This window comes from Heterocephalus glaber, unplaced genomic scaffold, assembly GCF_053883595.1.
Source record: "Heterocephalus glaber isolate CG9 unplaced genomic scaffold, H.glaber_assembly_v1.0 deba00001472, whole genome shotgun sequence".
In the NCBI taxonomy this organism is placed as follows: domain Eukaryota; kingdom Metazoa; phylum Chordata; class Mammalia; order Rodentia; family Bathyergidae; genus Heterocephalus; species Heterocephalus glaber.
In genome coordinates, this window is record NW_028258315.1 from 44,590,939 (window position 1) to 44,611,678 (window position 20,740).

The 20,740-nt window shown below is 37.7% G+C and overlaps 1 protein-coding gene across 7 annotated transcripts in view; it reads right to left on the reverse strand.

Annotated features, from left to right (window-relative positions):
* LOC110351136 (uncharacterized) overlaps positions 1-20,740 on the reverse strand; it is an 86,904-nt gene that overhangs the window by 51,524 nt on the left and 14,640 nt on the right. For all 7 annotated transcript variants that reach the window (XM_087181985.1, XM_021266303.2, XM_087181990.1 and 4 more), the window contains exon 2: positions 9,154-9,316. In XM_087181985.1, coding sequence (XP_087038111.1) covers positions 9,154-9,234 — 81 coding nt within the window. In that variant the 5' untranslated portion in view covers positions 9,235-9,316. The remainder of the gene's footprint in view (positions 1-9,153; positions 9,317-20,740) is intronic.

A 20,740-nucleotide genomic window follows, 5' to 3' on the forward strand; every position in this document is an offset into this window, starting at 1 on the left:
AACCATCAAGGCAAGAAGAGCTTGGAGTGACATATTCCAAGCCCTAAAAGAAAACAGCCTTCAACCCAGATTGATGTACCCTGCAAAACTATCTTTCAAAATTGATGGAGAAATAAGATACTTTCATGACAAAGAGCACCTTAGGAACTTCCTGAATACCAAACCACCACCCCAAAGAATTTTACACATTAGCCTAGGAACAGACATTGAGGATCACAACCCCAGGAAGCAAAGCAGAATGAACCCATCTGGCATGACAAGAAATTAAATGGAAAGGGGAAGAACCCAACAAAAAGAAAAACTCATGGCAATGAAAAGTCAATAGGTTTCAGTTATAACCATCAATGTTAATGGACTCAATTCACCAATCAAAAGAAATAGACTGGCAGAATGGGGCAAGAAGCAAAATCCAACAATATGCTGCATACAAGAAACACACTTAATTCAAAAGGAAACTCATAGAATGAAAGTTAAAGGGTGGAAAACAATACTCCATGTGACAGGAACCCCCAAAAAAGCAGGAGTAGCTATTCTCTTTGCAGACCAAGTAGATTTCAAACCAACACTGATTAAGAGAGATGAAGAAGGACACTACATCCTTGTAAAGGGAAGAATCCAAGAGGAAGAGATGACAATCATAAATATCTATGCACCAAACACTAGTGCGCCCAACTATATAAAACAAATACTAACGGACATGAAAAGTTATATAAGTAAGCACCAATACAATTGTAGTGGGGGACCTCAACACCCCACTGTCACAAATAGATAGATCAACTAGGCAAAAAATAAGTAATGAAATACTAGAACTCAATCAAACTCTTGAACAAATGAACTTAACAGATGTTTACAGAGTCCTCCACCTCACAAAATCAGAATACCCATTCTTCTCAGCTGCACATGGGTCATTCTCCAAAATAGACCACATACTCACACATAGAACATGTTTAAGTAAGTGCAAAGGAACTGAAGTTATCCCCTGAATATTATCAGACCATAGCGCAATGAAATTGGAGATCCATAGCAAAAGAAACTCAAAAAATTTCATAAACACGTGGAAATTGAACAACACACTTCTGAATAACCAATGGGTCACAGAGGAAATTAAAGAAGAAAACAGACAGTTCCTTCAATTAAATGACAATGACAATACAACATATCGGAATCTATGGGACACAATGAAAGCAGTCTTACGAGAGAAATTCATAGCAGTAAATATGCATATTAGGAAAACAGAACGAGCCCAATTAAACAACCTCATGCTGAACCTCAAGCTTCTAGAAAAAGAAGAACAGGACAACCCCAGAGCTCGTACAAGGGAGGAAATTATAAAGATCAGACGAGAAACCAATGCAATGGAGACTAAGAGAATGATTCAAAAAACTCAATGAAGCCAAGAGTTAGGTCTTCAAAAGAATCAACAAAATTGACAAACCCTTAGCCAACCTTATCAGAAAAAGGAAAGAAAAGGCCCAAATCCATGCAATTAGGAATGAAAAGGGTGAAATGACAACAGACCCAGCAGAAATCCAGAGGATCATCAACACCTACTTCCAGAACCTATACGCCAATAAGATGGACAACACAGAAGAAATGGACAGATTCCTAGACACATATGAATTGGCAAAGTTGAACGAAGAAGACCTAAAAATTCTGAACAACCCAATATCAACCAATGAAATTGAAAATGTAATTATTATCAACTAAGAAAAGCCCGGGCCCTGATGGCCTCACTGCTGAATTCTACAAGACATGTAGAGAGGAACTTCTGCCACTACTGTTTAAACTCTTCAATGAAATTGAAAGGGAAGCAATACTCCCAAATTCATTCCTGGAAGCAAGCATCACCTTGATCCCCAAAGCACAGAAAGACCCAACCGAAAAGGACAACTATAGGCCAATCTCACTAATGAACACAGATGCAAAAATCCTTAATAAGATAACGGCAAACAGAATGCAGAAGATCATCAAGAACATCATACACCCTGATCAAGTGGGATTCATCCCAGGGATGCAGGGATGGTTCAATATATGCAAATTAATCAATGTAATACACTATATCAATAGAGCCAAGGACAAAAACCATATGATTATCTCCATAGATGCAGAAAAAGCATTTGAGGAAATCCAACATGCATTTATGATAAAAACCCTACAAAAAATTGGAACACATGGTCTCTACCTCAAACTGATAAAAGCCATCTATGATAAACCAACAGCCAATAGCATACTAAATGGTCAAAAACTGAAATCCTTCACACTAAAATCAGGAACAAGACAAGGATGTCCACTATCACCACTCTTGTTCAATATAGTTCTGGAAACATTAGCCATGGCAATTAGACAAGAGAAAGAAATAAAAGGAATAAAGATAGGAAATGAAGAAGTCAAATTGTCATTATTTGCAGATGACATGATACTCTATACAGAAGACCCCAAGAACTCCATCAAAAGTCTTCTAGACTTAATAACCAAATTCAGTCAAGTAGCTGCTTACAAGGTCAACACACAAAAATCAATAGCTTTCCTCTACACCAATGACAGACTCACTGAGAGAGAAATAGGGCAAATAATTCCTTTCACAATAGCATCCAAAAAACTGCAATACCTAGGGATCAACCTAACGAAAGAAATCAAAGACCTCTTCTCTGAAAACTATGGCACTCTGCAAAGAGAGATGGAAGATGATATCAGAAAATGGACAGGCATCCCCTGTTCCTGGGTAGGAAGGATTAATATAGTGAAAATGGCCATACTTGCAAAACTGCTATATCGATTTAATGCAATTCCAATTGAGATCCCAGCAGCATACTTCATGGACCTTGAGAAAACAATCCAAAAATTCATTTGGAACAAGAAGAGACCCAGAGTAGCAAAAGCAATTCTAGGTAACAGAGACATGGCAGGGGGTATCACAATCTCCAACCTGCAACTCTACTACAAAGCTACTATGATAAAAACAGCATGGTACTGACAAAGAGACCTGAGTACCAGTGGAACAGATTAGAAGATGCAGAAACAATGCCAGACACACTCAGCCATCTCATCTTTGATAAAGGAGCCAAACACCCTCACTGGAGGAAAGATAGCCTCTTTAATAAATGGTGCTGGAAAATTTGGGCTTCAACTTGCCAAAGATTAAAACTAGACCTATATCTCTTGCCATGCACTAAACTAAAATCAACATGGATTACAGATCTAAATATTCAAATAGAAACTCTGAACCAGCTGGAACAGAGGTTAGGTAGAACCCTTGAAGACATCGGTGTAGGAAAAGATTTTATGAACAAAATCTCAGTTGCCCGTGAACTAGCACCATCAATCAACAAATGGGATCTCTTCTTATTAAAAGGCTTCTGCACAGCAAGAGAAACCACCAACAGTGTGAAGAGACAACCCACAATGTGGGAAAAAATCTTCACCTGCTCTTCTTCAAAGGTCTACTACCTTGAATCTATAAAGAACTTAACAAGATCAGACCTCCCAAATTTAAAGACCCAATCCGAAAATGGGCATCTGAAATGAAAAGACATTTCTCAGACAAAGAAGTAGAAATAGCAAATAGCAATACATGAAAAAATGTTCAACATCACTGGTCATTCGAGAGATGCAAATGAAAACAATGCTGAGATTCCACCTCATTCCAGAAAGAATGGCTGCTATCATGAAATCAACCAATAACAAATGCTGCCCGGGCTGTGGGTAAAGAGGAACCCTGTTCCACTGCTGGTGGGAGTGTAGACTGGTGCAACCACTGTGGAAATCAGTATGGAGATACCTCAAAGAACTAGGACTGGAAGTCTCACTTGACCCCGCTATTCCACTGCTGGGGATCTTCCCCAAAGAATTAAAAGAATCATACCACAGTGATATATGTGTGCCCATGTTCACAGCAGTACAGTTTGTGATAGCTAAAACTTGGAAACAGCCCAAATGCCCATCAACTGGAGAATGGATCAAGAAAATGTGGGTTTCTTTAAAATAAAATGGAGTACTACTCAGCCATAAAAAATGAGAAATTAGAGACATTTATAGCTAAGTGGATGCACATTGAGGTGATACTCTTAAGTGAAATAAATAGGACACACAGGTGTAAATACCGAATAGTTTCTCTGGTGTGAGAAACTGAAAGTGTAAATAAGGACTAAAATGTATAATAGGTAATGTGAAATAGGAAGAAAAGGGGCAAAGGGGAAGGAAGTGGGAGGGCTAGGGGAAAGGGTAGAAGGGAATGGGATTAATATGAGAAAATTGAAAAATAGGAACAAAATCTTTGTAAATAGGGAGGAATGGAGGGGTTGAAGGGAGGGCTGGGCAAGGGTGAAAAATAAGAACCAAGAGAGATTATGTAAAGGTGCAAATTTCCAATGATGAATGTCATTATATTGTATACCTAAAATGTACCAATGATTAGAATGAATAATCAATAATGTAAAATAGGAAGAAAAGGTCCAAAGGGGTAGGGGTAGTGGGAGGGGCAGGGGAAAGGAAAGAAGGGAAAGGAAAAAATGATGAGAAATGGATAAAATGGAAACAAAGTCTTTGTAAATAGGGAAGGGTGGAGGGGGTGAAGGGAGGGCTAGGAAAGGGGAAAAAATAAGAACCAAGATGCATTATGTAAAGGTACAATTCCCAATGAGAATGTAATTGTGTTGTATACCTACAATGTACCAATAAAAGAATTTAATTAAGTGAAAAAAAATACTAACACAAAAATAGCAAAAAAAAAATGCTCATGACTAGTAAAGTTCCTTTTATGGTCTTCTAATTAAATTCCCTCATGGACATCCTTATTATCTAGAATTGTTTGCTTTTGGCGACATAAAAATTTAGGTAAAAAATAAATCACTGGAGCCAATATAAATAGTCAAATTGAAAAGCCCTGGAGGGCCAGGGATTTAGCTCAGTGTTTCCACCACCTGCCTCGCAAGCACAAGGTCCTAAGTTTGATCCCCAGTACTTTGGAAAACTCTTAAAAAGTTTTAAATAGCATTCCATTGCAGAGACACAGATCAATTTCCAGCTATTGATTACAGCTTATAAATTTTTTTCTCCTCAGCAAAAAAATGTTATGAGTCAATAACTTGTGTTTTTTAGATGTTTTATATTTTGGAGGCAATACAGTTGTAGCTGTTAAAATTAAATTTGATATAAAAATAAAATATGAGTTATTTATATTTATAATTAAGTTATAATGCTAAAAATATTTGCTAAGTATCAATTCATGTTTTTTCCTTCTCAGAATTCATAAATGGTGTATTTGGTTCTACTATATTTAGTATATTTCACAGAATTTCTGTACATATATATTTGTAACACTGATATAAGATCAAAAGATATCTAATCCCTAAGGAAGTTTGAGTAACTATTCTAGTAGAACAATAGATATCTAAAACATGGAGACTTTTCAAACTATAGGTTCACAAGTTAAAATTGCTTTAAAGAATCAGTTTCAAAGTGATTGAAGGCTGTATCTGGTCATAATTTTCACATCCTAAAATTAATAACTTATATAAGCACAAGTCACTTAATATTCTAGTAACAGTTGGTTTTAAAAAACTTATGCTATAAAAAGTTAATAGCTATGACTTACCTGGTTTGTTAATGGGTTTATGTGGCCCAATGCTAATAGTTTAAGAGATGCTAAAAGGCTTGTGTGCTTTTCTGTAATAAACTATTCTTTTATTGTCTAGTCTTTGCTTAAATAAAGTACTTAAAATGAGTTTTTTATTTTTATTATTATTATTATCTATTTTGTTGATTTCTGTTTTTTTGAGACAGGGTAATGCTATGTAGTTCAGGATGGCTTTGAATTCACTATGTAGCCCAGGCTGGCCTTGAATCATGGTGATCTTCTTTCCTCAGCCTCCCTAGTGCTGGGATTACAGGTGTACATTGCCATGTTTGGCAGTTTTTTTCATTTAAAAATAATTTTGTTTTATAGAAAAGCCTTGTATAAAGTCCACAAGCAAGGATTTTGTACTTTTCCCACCTCAAGTATACTACATCTATATATGACAGAGTTTGGAACATAAATATGAGTTAACATAAGTTTTATGTTATTAAATACTAAATAGTTTTTTAAAAATTAAAAATAAATACAGATGTTAGTATCTTTGTTTAAAACAAGACATAAGATATTGATTTGTTCTTAACAGAATTTACAATAAAACTTTTAAAAAGAAGTTTCAAATCTTTCAAAATAATTTCTTTTGTTCTCCTGTCTTGCTAGGAATAAATGTTTTAAAAATTTAAGCCTTAGCCAGCTATTCCCCTGCTGGGTATCTCCCCCAAAGAATTAAAAAAAATCATACCACAGTGATATATGTGCACCCATGTTCATAACAGCACAATTTGTAATAGCTAAAACTTGGAAGCAGCCCAACTGCCCATCAACTGGAGACTGAAGAAAATGTGTTTTAATAAAATGGAGTACTCCTCAGCCACAAAAAATGAGAAATTAGAGACATTTATAGCTAAATGGATGCACATTGATGCCATGCTCTTTAAGTGAAATAAATAGGACACACATGTGTAAATACCAAATAGTTTCTTTGGTGTGAAAAACTGAAAGTGTAAATAAGGACTAAAGGGTATAATAGATAATGTGAAACAGGAAGAAAAGTGGCAAAGGGGAAGGGGAATTGGGAGGGGTAGGGGAAAGGAAAGAAGGGAGTTGAATTAATAAGAGAAAATGAAAAAATGGAAACAAAGTCTTTGTAAATAGGGAGGGATGGAGGGGTTGAAGGGAGGGCAGGGGAAGGGGGAAAAAATAAGAACCAAGAGAGCTTATGTAAAGGTGCAAATTTCCAGTGATGAATGTCATTATATTGTATACCTAAAATGTACCAATAAAATTAATTTTTTAAAAAATGATGATTGTAAAAAAAAAGTTTAAGCCTTAGGAAATATATATATATGTATGTATATATTTAGATATCTAAGCCAGCCTATTCTCACAGCAGTCCTCGGCTGCTTAGTCTCCTACCAGCTCTCATGGCAGTCTGCACTTATCCCAAAATACACAATAAGGGCCACGTGCCAGTAATAACCTTGGTTATATAAATTATTTACACTGGCCAGGATCAATCTTGGTGATATCAATTACTTACACTGAGTCTGATGAGTTGTGGCTGTGTTGAAATCTTACTTAAAGTCTTGTTTTGCAACTGTGGCTGCAGAAACTAGTATTATGCAATTTTCCTTATTTTAAAAATGTAATTCTGGTATAATTCACTCATTCATTATTGCTGTCTTAATATGCTAAAGTTAAGAAATTGTTTTGTTAAATGACTACTGGCTGTATTGCTAATAGTCACTGGTCCATAAGAGACAACCTTGCTTAAAAGTGTATGTCCTTAGTTGTCAAAATAGACATTAATTTTTGCACATTATACTCAAAATTGTTTACAGATCTGTAAGTGTACCTAAAAAATTCTAAAATGTTACTAAATTATAATTCTTGGTCTTGTGTAGGTCAGAGCACAAGAATACCATCCTCCTAAGAGTTTTTTATTCCTGGCAAATGATATGGAGAAACGCCTCAAGCATGTGGGAGCAACAGGTTAATATCCTTCAATAGGACTCTCTGCTCTGGCTCCTAGGATAACCTGGTCTATCCTCCCAGTTCTCTCCACTTGGAGTGGTGCTGGCACAGTTAGGGCCTATTGGACCACCTAAGTGTATCTGAAAGTCAGACAAGGAGCTTTCATGTCAGGTTCATTTTGTCCCGTGGAGGACCTGCATAGTCTTTCCTAGACTGAGAGCCAGGTATACCAATAGTCTACAGACAAGAGAGCCATACTTAAGAATGCCTGTAGAGTTGAAAATAAAAAAGCTATTCAAGTTCATCATATGTCTAATGCTGATTATTAGCATTCTCCTCTCCCAGGAGCCTGGAACACTTATCTCCCTTTGTGTACATCTGTATGCAAGAAAAGAAGACATGTACAGCCTCCCTGCTGCAACCCTGAAGAAAACATGTTTTTACTGTAAGCTTGCAGCAGAAAGGGTAAGGCTAAGCCAGTTTTATATGCAAACAATGTTATATGTTGGTCCTTACATTTTAGATACTCTCACACAGGCACCCTTATTCAAGCTTATTACTACAAATACTGTACGAATAATTATTATTCTATACTTTTACTGGCCTCATATATTTTCTCAGGTATATCTGTGAATAGTCTTGAGAGACAGAGAAAATAATACTGCCTGATTTTATAGACAAGGAAACTAAGGTCCAAAGCTTAATCTCCTTTCCTGTGACTACTGAAATCAGTGATTTTACACCTATATCAGACATTCTCTCCAACCAAACCTCCTTTACATTTTGTTTAAAGATATTAGAATTCATTTGCCTAAAGTCACAATGAAAGTAATGAAGCTATAATTCAAACCCTCATATTCCACCTCCCTAATACAATGCTTCCATTAGAAGTAGAAAAGCCAACATTATACATCAAGCATGGAAGAAAAGGTTCCTTCTAAACAGCATCCTAACAAAAACAAAATTTCACTCCAAATACCACTAAAGAACATTTAGTAATACTCATTTGGGAGGTGAGGGACTTCTCTGGGCTTCCAGCAAATCACACAACAGAGGAAGCCTGGTGAGGCTACTAGTATATACCAAAACCAAAACCAAAAACTTCTCTAATCACTCTCTTCCACTTCAGTGAAATAGTACTCATATGTAACTGTTAACGCAGAATCAGTCACTGTGGTTTGCCATGGTGTCATCCATGTAACAAAGTTAAAAGGCTGAAATCCACTATCATTCCCAAATACATCCCTTGATCCAACACAGCACCCTGGACAATTGTTTCCTCTAAAATGATAAACAGAAAAATCAAAGGAAAAAAAAAATCAAAGAAGGCAGGGGAAAGCAGTTGTTTTATTTTGCAAATGCCAACCTCTTTCTGCATGATTTCTCTGGAAGCCTTTGTTTTCAGAGCCCAGATCCACTCCTTAAGGAAAAGGAAACTTGATTTTTACCCTCTATCCCACACTCTTAAAATTCAGAGTAAAAACTAAAAAGAACTTTTGCAACATACACAGTCAATAATTCTAAGCACAGACTTAATAATGCACCAAAAACTGAGGTACAGAAAACTAGGGATTTCATAAGAGCGGAAGTGGTTTTTTTATACTTACCCATTTTTCAATACTGGGTGGCAGCTCATCATAAATGCACTCTTTGTCCCTCAAAATACTGGACTTATCATACTGGTCCATCTTTCTTCAGGTTTTCACAGCCAAAAAAAATTATTAAAGCACAAGTAACAGCAATCAGGAACCTCAGCACAATGGCAATAGCCTAAAAAGGGATTAAAGATATTGACATAATTAATTTTAGTTGCTTGTTTAATTGCAATCTACCCTCTACAAGTTAACCACTTAACAATATACCCTAAGTGGGTGTTTGTTTACATACCGACTATCCCAAGTGTCAGGGAGGTGTCATGCCAACCAGTCAATTCTTGTATTGAATAAATTTGATAAAATTGTCATTTTAATATTTCCTGCTATATTATTTTATAAATATTAACATTAAAATATGCAAATTTTTGATCATCCCGAATTTTGAGAATTGGACTGGTAATTAAAACCCTTATCTACCTAAGGATAATTAAATATTTGTAGTTTATGTGATATATAACTGAAGCAAATAGTTACATTTTAGACATGCCATAAAACCTCATCTACATCAACTGGGCTAAGGCTAGCAAAGCATCTACATTTGCATGTATGTATACAAATACAAAATTTGATTCAATCCTTAGAACAGGCTTAAAGCTAAGAACTATCCATCACTCCATTTTAGAGCTGTAGAAATGTAGTTCTGAAGCTAGTTCATGTGTTGCCTTATTTTTATGAGCAGATGAAATGGTCAGTAAGTTAAATCAATGGCATATTTTTTTTTTCTTTTTTTTGGTACCAGGGATCGAACTCGGGTCCTTGTGCTTGCGCAGCAGGTGATGAAACCACTGAGCTAAATCCCCGGCCCTGTGGCATACTTCTAAAGAGGTTGAAAAATACTAATCTCAGAATTAGCTTTAAATACCCAAGCATACTGTTCATAATAAATGCTTAGCAGGGGGCATAGCTCAGGTGTAGAACATCTGACTGCATAATACATGGCTGGCTAACCTTTTTACACTCAATATAAATTTCCATCCATAGAAAATCTGTTTTACCATAAATTATGAAGGGATGGATCAAACCAAATTGTAAATTAGAGCCAATGGACAAATAATTTCTTTGGTCTACCAGTCTTCTTTGTTTTCAGAGTCTTGTAATATGAATGGGCCTCATGACAAGGAAACATGGATCTTGATGGTTCTTCCAGTGTCTGATAAGTGTATTAAGTGTACACTGGCCAGGGAGGTTAATGAAGTTGAGGCAGGTACCAAATTTCTGCCCTGGATATTCACTAATGTTCCCCTTCTGGCTATCTTACAGTGACATTCTTTCTCAAAGAACATAGGTTTCAAGGAGCCAGAGGATTAAGGGGGATGGGAGTGCGGCAAGATAGGAGTACCAAAACAACAAGCACTGTAAAAGGTACATCGGCAGGGAAAAGTTTCTATAATAAATACAGTCACTGAAGAAATTCTAACCCCCAAAGAGTGACTCATTCAGGTGAAAGAATGTGAATTTCTATGACAGTGTAAGATAAGTGTGTGTGTGTATGTGTGTGTGTGTGTGTGTGTGTGTGTGTGTGTGTATGGTAGTAACTCAGAACATTTCAGGTGCTGATGACTCACGGTTGCTTATCCCTACCTGCACACCTGAATCCCTGGATAGCTTTTAAAAATACTAACACTCTGAAAACTACAACACAGTTTTGAAAGAAACTGAAAAAGATCTACACAAATGGAGAGACATCCTATGTTTATGGAGTGGAAAACCTGTAATTGTAAATATGACAATATTCCCCCAAATTAGTCTACAGGTTCAATACAACTTTTCAAAACTTTAGCAGGTTTTTTTTGCAGAAATTGATAAAATGTCCCTAATAATTCACATAAAATATAGGAACCAAATTTTAAGCAAAACAACCCTGAAATGATGGAGAACTAAAACTTCATGATGTTAAAACTTGCTACAAAGTTAAAGTAATCAAGGCAGTGTGCATTAAGATAGAAACATAAATTAATAGAATCAATTCAGAGTCCAGAAATAAATGCCACATTTATGGTCAATCTTTTTCTTTTTGAAGACAGGGTGGTGCCAAGGAATCAAACCCGGAATCTTGTACACGGCAGGCAAGCACTGTTATTACTGAGCTATATTCCAAGCTCATATAGTCTGTTTTCTTTGAGGGAGTCATGCTATACAATCTGGGTCACAGGTAAACTCACTCTGTGGCCCATGTTGGCATCAAACTTGTGATCCTCCTACCACAGCTTCCCAAGTATAGGCATTATAGGTGTGTGCAACCAGACTTGGCTTGGTCAATTCCTTTTTGACAATGGCATAAAGAATGTTTAATGGAGAAGTAGATCTTTCAACAAATCCAGTGACAAGCAGAGTCACATAAAGAATTTTCAACTCCTTTGTTACATGACTACCAAAAATGGACAACAAGTCAGGTGTGCTAGCTCATGCCTTTTATCCTAATACTCTGGGAGGCTAAGGCAAGAGGATCTCAAGTTCTAGGCTAGTATGGACTAGTCAAACCCTAACTCAAGAAAAAAAAAGCAACCAGGCATAATGGCACATGCTTATAATCCAAGCACTCCTTGGCTCAGAAAACAAACAAACCAAAACAAAAAGCCAAGCATATGGTATTCTGGGAGGCTGAGGCAGGAGGACTGCAAGTTCAAGATCAGCAGAGGCAATTTAGTGAGATCCTGTTTCAAGAAAGAACAACTAAAACAAAGGCTGAGGATGTACCTCACTGCAGAGTTGGGCATAATCCCCATTACCATAGGGAAAGAAAGAAGGAAGGACGGAAAGAAGATCACAGACCTAACTATAAGAGAGAAAATATGCAAGTCTTACAGAAAAACATACAAATCTTTGTGCCCTTGAGTTAGGCAAAGCATTCTTAGATACACCATCAAAAACACAAACAACAAAGGAAAAATTAGATAAATTAGACTTCATTAAAACTAAAAAGTATAAAGGAACTTGTCTCTAGATACGTAAAGGATTAAAAACACTCTAATTTAAAAGTGAATAAAGAAATCACCATTTCTGAGCTGAGCATGGTGGTGACTTGGTTTTAATAAATACAGCCAAAAGTTTTTTATTTTCTTTGTCCCCATTTCCCCCAACCCTTTGGCCCTCTGAAGTGCAATTTTTTTCTCTGAAGCTGTTTTCTAACCCCTTTGCTTTTGAAGTATAGTTTATCTTTTTTTCTCTCCCCCTGCAGACATATAGTTTTTTTGTTTTTCTTTTCTAGAAGAAAATCTCAGGAAAAAAAGGAGGTCACAAGTCATGCAGAACACGTCGAATCGCCCCGGCAACAATCCACTGGACCACCCCCCCAACTGCCGCTCCTCTCTTCCTCTGTACAGCCACCTGGTTCCACACTACAAAGACACAGAGGACACCGGACCACCAGACCACTGTACTGAGTTCCGCCATTCCCGGCACAGATGTAGGGACTTCTGAGCCGCCGTCCCACTGCTCCAGGTCCAGAGGAAGGGGCTTCCCAGCCACCATCCCTGCAGCTGCTCCCAATCCAGAGGAAAGGGCTTTTGGGCCACCATCCCTAACACTGCTCCTGGCCCCTGCCCTACCTCTCCCAGCTCAGAGGAGGTAATCTGTGCAGGTGCCAACAGCAACCCTCCCCCAGTCAAAATGAGAGAACACGTTAATAACTCTCAAAACCAGACGTCCAGATGACCTACAGCAACTCCAAAGGAACATGAGATGGAACACTGAAACTCAACCACCTGGACCCACTGAACTGCCAACAAAAGGGGATCTGGAAAAAATGAAATCAGAAATAATTTCTCAGATAACAGAAGAAATTGTGCTCCTAGTGCAAGACATGATTAATAAATTTAGAGAGGAACTGAGGAAAATGATGGAATCACAACATAGGAAACAAATGGAATCCATAAAACAGATGCAAATAGATTTTCAGGAGATGAAAAACTCCATTGAAAGTCTACACAGCAGAAGGAGCCAATGTGAGGACAGAATTTCAGATATAAAAGATAAGATTGCAATTAATGACCAGGAAAAGAAAAATTGCTTCAAAATTATAAGGGAACATGAGAAATCAATCCAGCAGCTGCTAGATGATGCAAAGAAGAATAACATAAGACTGACTGGAGTCAATGAAGAAACAGGAGAGAGTGCAGATGACATAAAAAAAAAAAAATCTCTTCACAGAAATAATGGGACACAACTTCCCAAGCAGGGGAAAAGAACCTGACATACAGATACGTGAGGCATATAGGACTCCAAATAGCCTTGATCAAAAAAAATCTACACATAGGCATATTTTTTTTTTTTGGTACTGGGGATTGAACTCGGGACCTTGCGCTTGCGAGGCAGGTGCCAGAACCACTGAGCTAAATCCCTGACCCTATACATAGGCATATAATTGTTAAGATTCCAGAAACACAACAGAAGAACAAAGTTCTACAAGCAGTTAGAGCAAAGAAACAAATCACATACAAAGGAAAGCCCATCAGAATCACAGCAGACTTCTCAACACAAACCATCAAGGCAAGAAGAGCTTGGAGTGACATATTCCAAGCCCTAAAAGAAAACAGCCTTCAACCCAGATTGATGTACCCTGCAAAACTATCTTTCAAAATTGATGGAGAAATAAGATACTTTCATGACAAAGAGCACCTTAGGAACTTCCTGAATACCAAACCACCACCCCAAAGAATTTTACACATTAGCCTAGGAACAGACATTGAGGATCACAACCCCAGGAAGCAAAGCAGAATGAACCCATCTGGCATGACAAGAAATTAAATGGAAAGGGGAAGAACCCAACAAAAAGAAAAACTCATGGCAATGAAAAGTCAATAGGTTTCAGTTATAACCATCAATGTTAATGGACTCAATTCACCAATCAAAAGAAATAGACTGGCAGAATGGGGCAAGAAGCAAAATCCAACAATATGCTGCATACAAGAAACACACTTAATTCAAAAGGAAACTCATAGAATGAAAGTTAAAGGGTGGAAAACAATACTCCATGCGACAGGAACCCCAAAAAAAGCAGGAGTAGCTATTCTCTTTGCAGACCAAGTAGATTTCAAACCAACACTGATTAAGAGAGATGAAGAAGGACACTACATCCTTGTAAAGGGAAGAATCCAAGAGGAAGAGATGACAATCATAAATATCTATGCACCAAACACTAGTGCGCCCAGCTATATAAAACAAATACTAACGGACATGAAAAGTTATATAAGTAAGCACCAATACAATTGTAGTGGGGGACCTCAACACCCCACTGTCACAAATAGATAGATCAACTAGGCAAAAAATAAGTAATGAAATACTAGAACTCAATCAAACTCTTGAACAAATGAACTTAACAGATGTTTACAGAGTCCTCCACCTCACAAAATCAGAATACCCATTCTTCTCAGCTGCACATGGGTCATTCTCCAAAATAGACCACATACTCACACATAGAACATGTTTAAGTAAGTGCAAAGGAACTGAAGTTATCCCCTGAATATTATCAGACCATAGCGCAATGAAATTGGAGATCCATAGCAAAAGAAACTCAAAAAATTTCATAAACACGTGGAAATTGAACAACACACTTCTGAATAACCAATGGGTCACAGAGGAAATTAAAGAAGAAAACAGACAGTTCCTTCAATTAAATGACAATGACAATACAACATATCGGAATCTATGGGACACAATGAAAGCAGTCTTACAAGAGAAATTCATAGCAGTAAATATGCATATTAGGAAAACAGAACGAGCCCAATTAAACAACCTCATGCTGAACCTCAAGCTTCTAGAAAAAGAAGAACAGGACAACCCCAGAGCTCGTACAAGGGAGGAAATTATAAAGATCAGACGAGAAACCAATGCAATGGAGACTAAGAGAATGATTCAAAAAACTCAATGAAGCCAAGAGTTAGGTCTTCAAAAGAATCAACAAAATTGACAAACCCTTAGCCAACCTTATCAGAAAAAGGAAAGAAAAGGCCCAAATCCATGCAATTAGGAATGAAAAGGGTGAAATGACAACAGACCCAGCAGAAATCCAGAGGATCATCAACACCTACTTCCAGAACCTATACGCCAATAAGATGGACAACACAGAAGAAATGGACAGATTCCTAGACACATATGAATTGGCAAAGTTGAACGAAGAAGACCTAAAAATTCTGAACAACCCAATATCAACCAATGAAATTGAAAATGTAATTATTATCAACTAAGAAAAGCCCGGGCCCTGATGGCCTCACTGCTGAATTCTACAAGACATGTAGAGAGGAACTTCTGCCACTACTGTTTAAACTCTTCAATGAAATTGAAAGGGAAGCAATACTCCCAAATTCATTCCTGGAAGCAAGCATCACCTTGATCCCCAAAGCACAGAAAGACCCAACCGAAAAGGACAACTATAGGCCAATCTCACTAATGAACACAGATGCAAAAATCCTTAATAAGATAATGGCAAACAGAATGCAGAAGATCATCAAGAACATCATACACCCTGATCAAGTGGGATTCATCCCAGGGATGCAGGGATGGTTCAATATACGAAAATCAATCAGTGTAATACACTATATCAATAGAGCCAAGGACAAAAACCATATGATTATCTCCATAGATGCAGAAAAAGCATTTGAGGAAATCCAACATGCATTTATGATAAAAACCCTACAAAAAATTGGAACACATGGTCTCTACCTCAAACTGATAAAAGCCATCTATGAAAAACTAACAGCCAATATCATACTAAATGGTCAAAAACTGAAATCCTTCACACTAAAATCAGGAACAAGACAAGGATGTCCACTATCACCACTCTTGTTCAATATAGTTCTGGAAACATTAGCCATGGCAATTAGACAAGAGAAAGAAATAAAAGGAATAAAGATAGGAAATGAAGAAGTCAGACTGTCATTCTTTGCAGACGACATGACACTCTATATAGAAGATCCCAAGAACTCCACCAAAAGTCTTCTAGACTTAATAACCAAATTCAGTCAAGTAGCTGGTTACAAGGTCAACACACAAAAATCAATAGCTTTCCTCTACACCAATGACAGACTCACTGAGAGAGAAACAGGGCAAATAATTCCTTTCACAATAGCATCCAAAAAACTGAAATACCTAGGAATCAACCTAACGAAAGAAATCAAAGACCTCTTCTCTGAAAACTATGGCACTCTGAAAAGAGAGATGGAAGATGATATCAGAAAATGGACAGGCATCCCCTGCTCCTGGGTAGGAAGGATTAATATAGTGAAAATGGCCATACTTCCAAAACTGCTATATCGATTTAATGCAATTCCAATTGAGATCCCAGCAGCATACTTCATGGACCTTGAGAAAACAATCCAAAGATTCATTTGGATCAAGAAGAGACCCAGAATAGCAAAAGCAATTCTAGGTAACAGAGACATGGCAGGGGGTATCACAATCCCCAACCTGCAACTCTACTACAAAGCTACTGTGATTAAAAAAAAAGCATGGTACTGGCAAAGAAACAGACCTGAAGACCAGTGGAACAGATTAGAAGATGCAGAAACAACACCAGACACGCTCAGCCATCTCATCTTTGATAAAGGAGCCAAACACCCTCACTGGAGGAAAGATAGCCTCTTTAATAAATGATGCTGGAAAAATTGGGCTTCAACTTGCCAAAGATTAAAACTAGACCTATATCTCTCACCATGCACTAAACTAAAATCAACATGGATTAAAGATCTAAATATTAAAATAGAAACTCTGAACCAGTTGGAACAGAGATTAGGTAGAACCCTTGAAGACATCGGTGTAGGAAAAGATTTTATGAACAAAACCTCAGTTGCCCGTGAACTAGCACAATCAACAAGTGGGATCTCTTCTTATTAAAAAGCTTCTGCACAGCAAGAGAAACCACCAGCAGTGTGAAGAGACAACCCACAATGTGGGAAAAAATCTTCACCTGCTCTTCCTCAGACAAAGGTCTACTATCTCGAATCTATAAAGAACTTAAAAAGATCAGACCTCCCAAATTTAAAGACCCAATCCGAAAATGGGCATCTGAAATGAAAAGACATTTCTCAGACAAAGAAGTAGAAATAGCAAATAGCAATACATGAAAAAATGTTCAACATCACTGGTCATTCGAGAGATGCAAATGAAAACAATGCTGAGATTCCACCGCACTCCAGAAAGAATGGCTGTTATCATGAAATCAACAAATAACAAATGCTGCTGGGGCTGTGGGGTTAGAGGAACCCTGCTCCACTGCTGGTGGGAGTGTAGGCTGGTGCAACCACTGCGGAAATCAGTATGGAGATACCTCAAAGAACTAGGACTGGAAGTCTCATTTGACCCTGCTATTCCACTGCTGGGGATCTTCCCCAAAGAATTAAAAGAATCATACCACAGTGATATATGTGCACCCATGTTCATAGCAGCACAGTTTGTGATAGCTAAAACTTGGGAACAGCCCAAATGCCCATCAACTGGAGAATGGATCAAGAAAATGTGGGTTATTTAAAAATAAAGTGGAGTACTACTCAGCCATAAAAAATGAGAAACTAGAGACATTTATAGCTAAGTGGATGAACATTGAGGTGACACTCTTAAGTGAAATAAATAGGACACACACGTATAAATACCAAACAGTTTCTCTGGTGTGAGAAACTGAAAGTGTAAATAAGGACTAAAATATATAATAGGTAATGTGAAATAGGAAGAAAAGGGGCAAAGGGGAAGGAAATGGGAGGGCTTGGGGAAAGGGGAAAGGGAATGGGATTAATACGAGAAAATGGAAAAATAGGAATAAAATCTTTGTAAATAGGGAGGAATGGAGGGGTTGAAGGGAGGGCTGGGCAAGAGTGAAAAATAAGAACCAAGAGAGATTATGTAAAGGTGCAAATTTCCAATGATGAATGTCATTATATTGTATACCTAAAATATACCAATGATTAGAATGAATAATCGATAACGCAAAATAAGAAGAAAAGGTCCAAAGGGGTAGGGGTAGTGGGAGGGGCAGGGAAAAGGAAAGAAGGGAAAGGAAAAATGATGAGAAATGGATAAAATGGAAACAAAGTCTTTGTAAATAGGGAAGGGTGGAGGGGGTGAAGGGAGGGCTAGGAAAGGGAAAAAAATAAGAACCAAGATGCATTATGTAAAGGTACAATTCCCAATGAGAGATGTAATTGTGTTGTATATCTATAATGTACCAATAGAAAAAATTAACAAAAAAAAAAAAAGAAAGAAATGTTCGGAGACACAGAATTCAGGTAAAAAAATAAAAGTTTACTTGCAAGCCAGTGGGACTGCCAGAAAGTGGTCTGGTCAATTCCCCTCCCCCCTTTTTGTTAGTTTGTTCTCTTTATACTTTTTGTTAGTCATTATCTCATCCCTAGTGGTCTTTGATGTGTAAATATAATTACTATTCCTACCCAGAAGTCACAGACACAAGAGAAGCACATATACATTGTAAATTCACTTAGGCATTTGCAACTTTGTTAGGTTAAAATGTTACTTATAATTAAATTACTGGTTAACACCTTAAACATCAAGAGTTATAGGAAAAGCAAATCTTAAAGGAATACACTACTTATTTTGCTTCTACAATTAATTTCATATTCAATCTACTAAGCTACTTAAAACTTTTCTCTATCAATGTGATTTACAGAAAGCTTTGGGTCTATGCTACTTTTGCTAGCAAGCCATAGTAATTGTTATTTTAGTTTGGACACCTGGCCCAATTCAAGTGTGTGGGGGGGTTGCAGTTAAGAAATGCTGCAGGCCTTTTCTGATCTTGGGATGGTGCTAGTGTCTGCAGTCATTTTACATTTTCCTTAACACTTTAGGTTAGCACCACACCCTATCCCTGGATTAGATGAGATTCTTAAGAATTGTGTCAAGAAGACACAAAATAAGGGTGACCCACCCCCATCCCATACAGTGTCTTGAAGAAAGCATTTCATGCAATCAACATAGGAAACCAATCCTGAGACAGAGCAGAAAGAACTGGTCTTCATGTCATACTGGAGGAAGCTATTCCAAAAAGCATACACATCTGTGGGGACCTAAATATTTTAGCCTGAGGGAGGTTCTCTAAACTGTTCTTTTTTTCCTATTTCACACTCTATCCCTAAAATCCAAAGGGCATACGCTCAGTCTCCTTGATGCCACAGCTCCCCTTTTGGCTAGCTGGGAACATGTCATAAGCCATAGAGATTCAAGTGGTCAATCAACTAATAGACTTTACCATGGAACTTGGTCCATGAACCAAAAAGGAGGCCAACGGTTTGCGGTTTGCCCAAACCCAATCTTCTTTCCCCTAAGAAAACCTTAATCCTGCTCTTGATCCTTGTCCTTCCTCTCCCACAGGATTTCATCTATCAAATGATTCAAACACTGTAACTTTTTTTTTCTGGTATTAATTACTAGGGCGAGGTAGGGAACTAGAAAGTAGGAGTCAAGTGTATCCACCATGTGGGAAGCACATGGTCTCTTTCATCTGATATGTGATCTGTAGTTGTTAAATGACATCTTCAAACTTTTAACTCTGTGAGCTCCCTGTGTATGTTACATGTCCCTAGATATAAAGATCTTTGGAATAAATTTTTAAGAAAAGTCCAGCTGTTGTGTAAAAGTCCTTTTCCGGCTTTCCTGATCTGTTGATAAAAGCTGGAATAGTTATGTTCCAGGAACAAGGATGCTTGTTCTGGACATGACAGAAAACAGGAGAGTTGCTCCTTCAGGCAATTCTGTCCATAGGATAAGAGGGAGGAGCTGTCTCCCAGGGTAGCCTGAGAAATGGGGCAGGTTGTACATGTAGCTGACTATGGTGGCATGGCCTAAGGATGATGTGGGCAGCTCATGAGGCCTGATCTTATAGCCCATCTTTTTCTTTTGTTTTTCTTTTATCTCTTTCCAGAAGTACATAGAGGAAATCTCGGGGACATGCAGTACACCTTACTTGTGTATGGGTTATGTAACATCTATCCCTGGAACATAAATCACCTTTATGCTGTATTTTGTAAAATTGAGATAATTTTAAAAGAGGATTTAAAGAAAAGATTGGGTTTTTTTGCAATTCAGTATGGAGTCAGTATAAGTTAGAAAGCAGGGGTAACCAGCAGGCAGACAGTTAAGACCTCGGCCGCATGGAGCCCCTCTCCATTCCCCATGCTGTGCCCCACCCTCCAGCGACCCCCCCCCCCGGCTGTGCTGCTTACCTGGTTCCACACTACAGAGGCACAGGGCCATTGCAAAAGCAATTCTAGGCAACAGAGACATGGCAGGGGGTATCACACTGTCCAACTTGAAACTATACTACAAAGTTACTGTGATAAAAACAGCATGGTACTGGCAAAGAAACAGACCCAAGTATCAGTGGAATAGATTAGAAGATGCAGAAACAACTCCAGACATACTCAGCCACCTCATCTTTGACAAAGAAGCCAACCACCCTCAGCGGAGGAAAGATAGATAATAAATTGTGTTGGAAAACTGGATTCCAACCTGCCAAAGATTAAAACTAGACCCATATTTATCACCATGCACTAAACTAAGATCAAAGTGGATTAAAGATCTAAATATTAAAACAGAA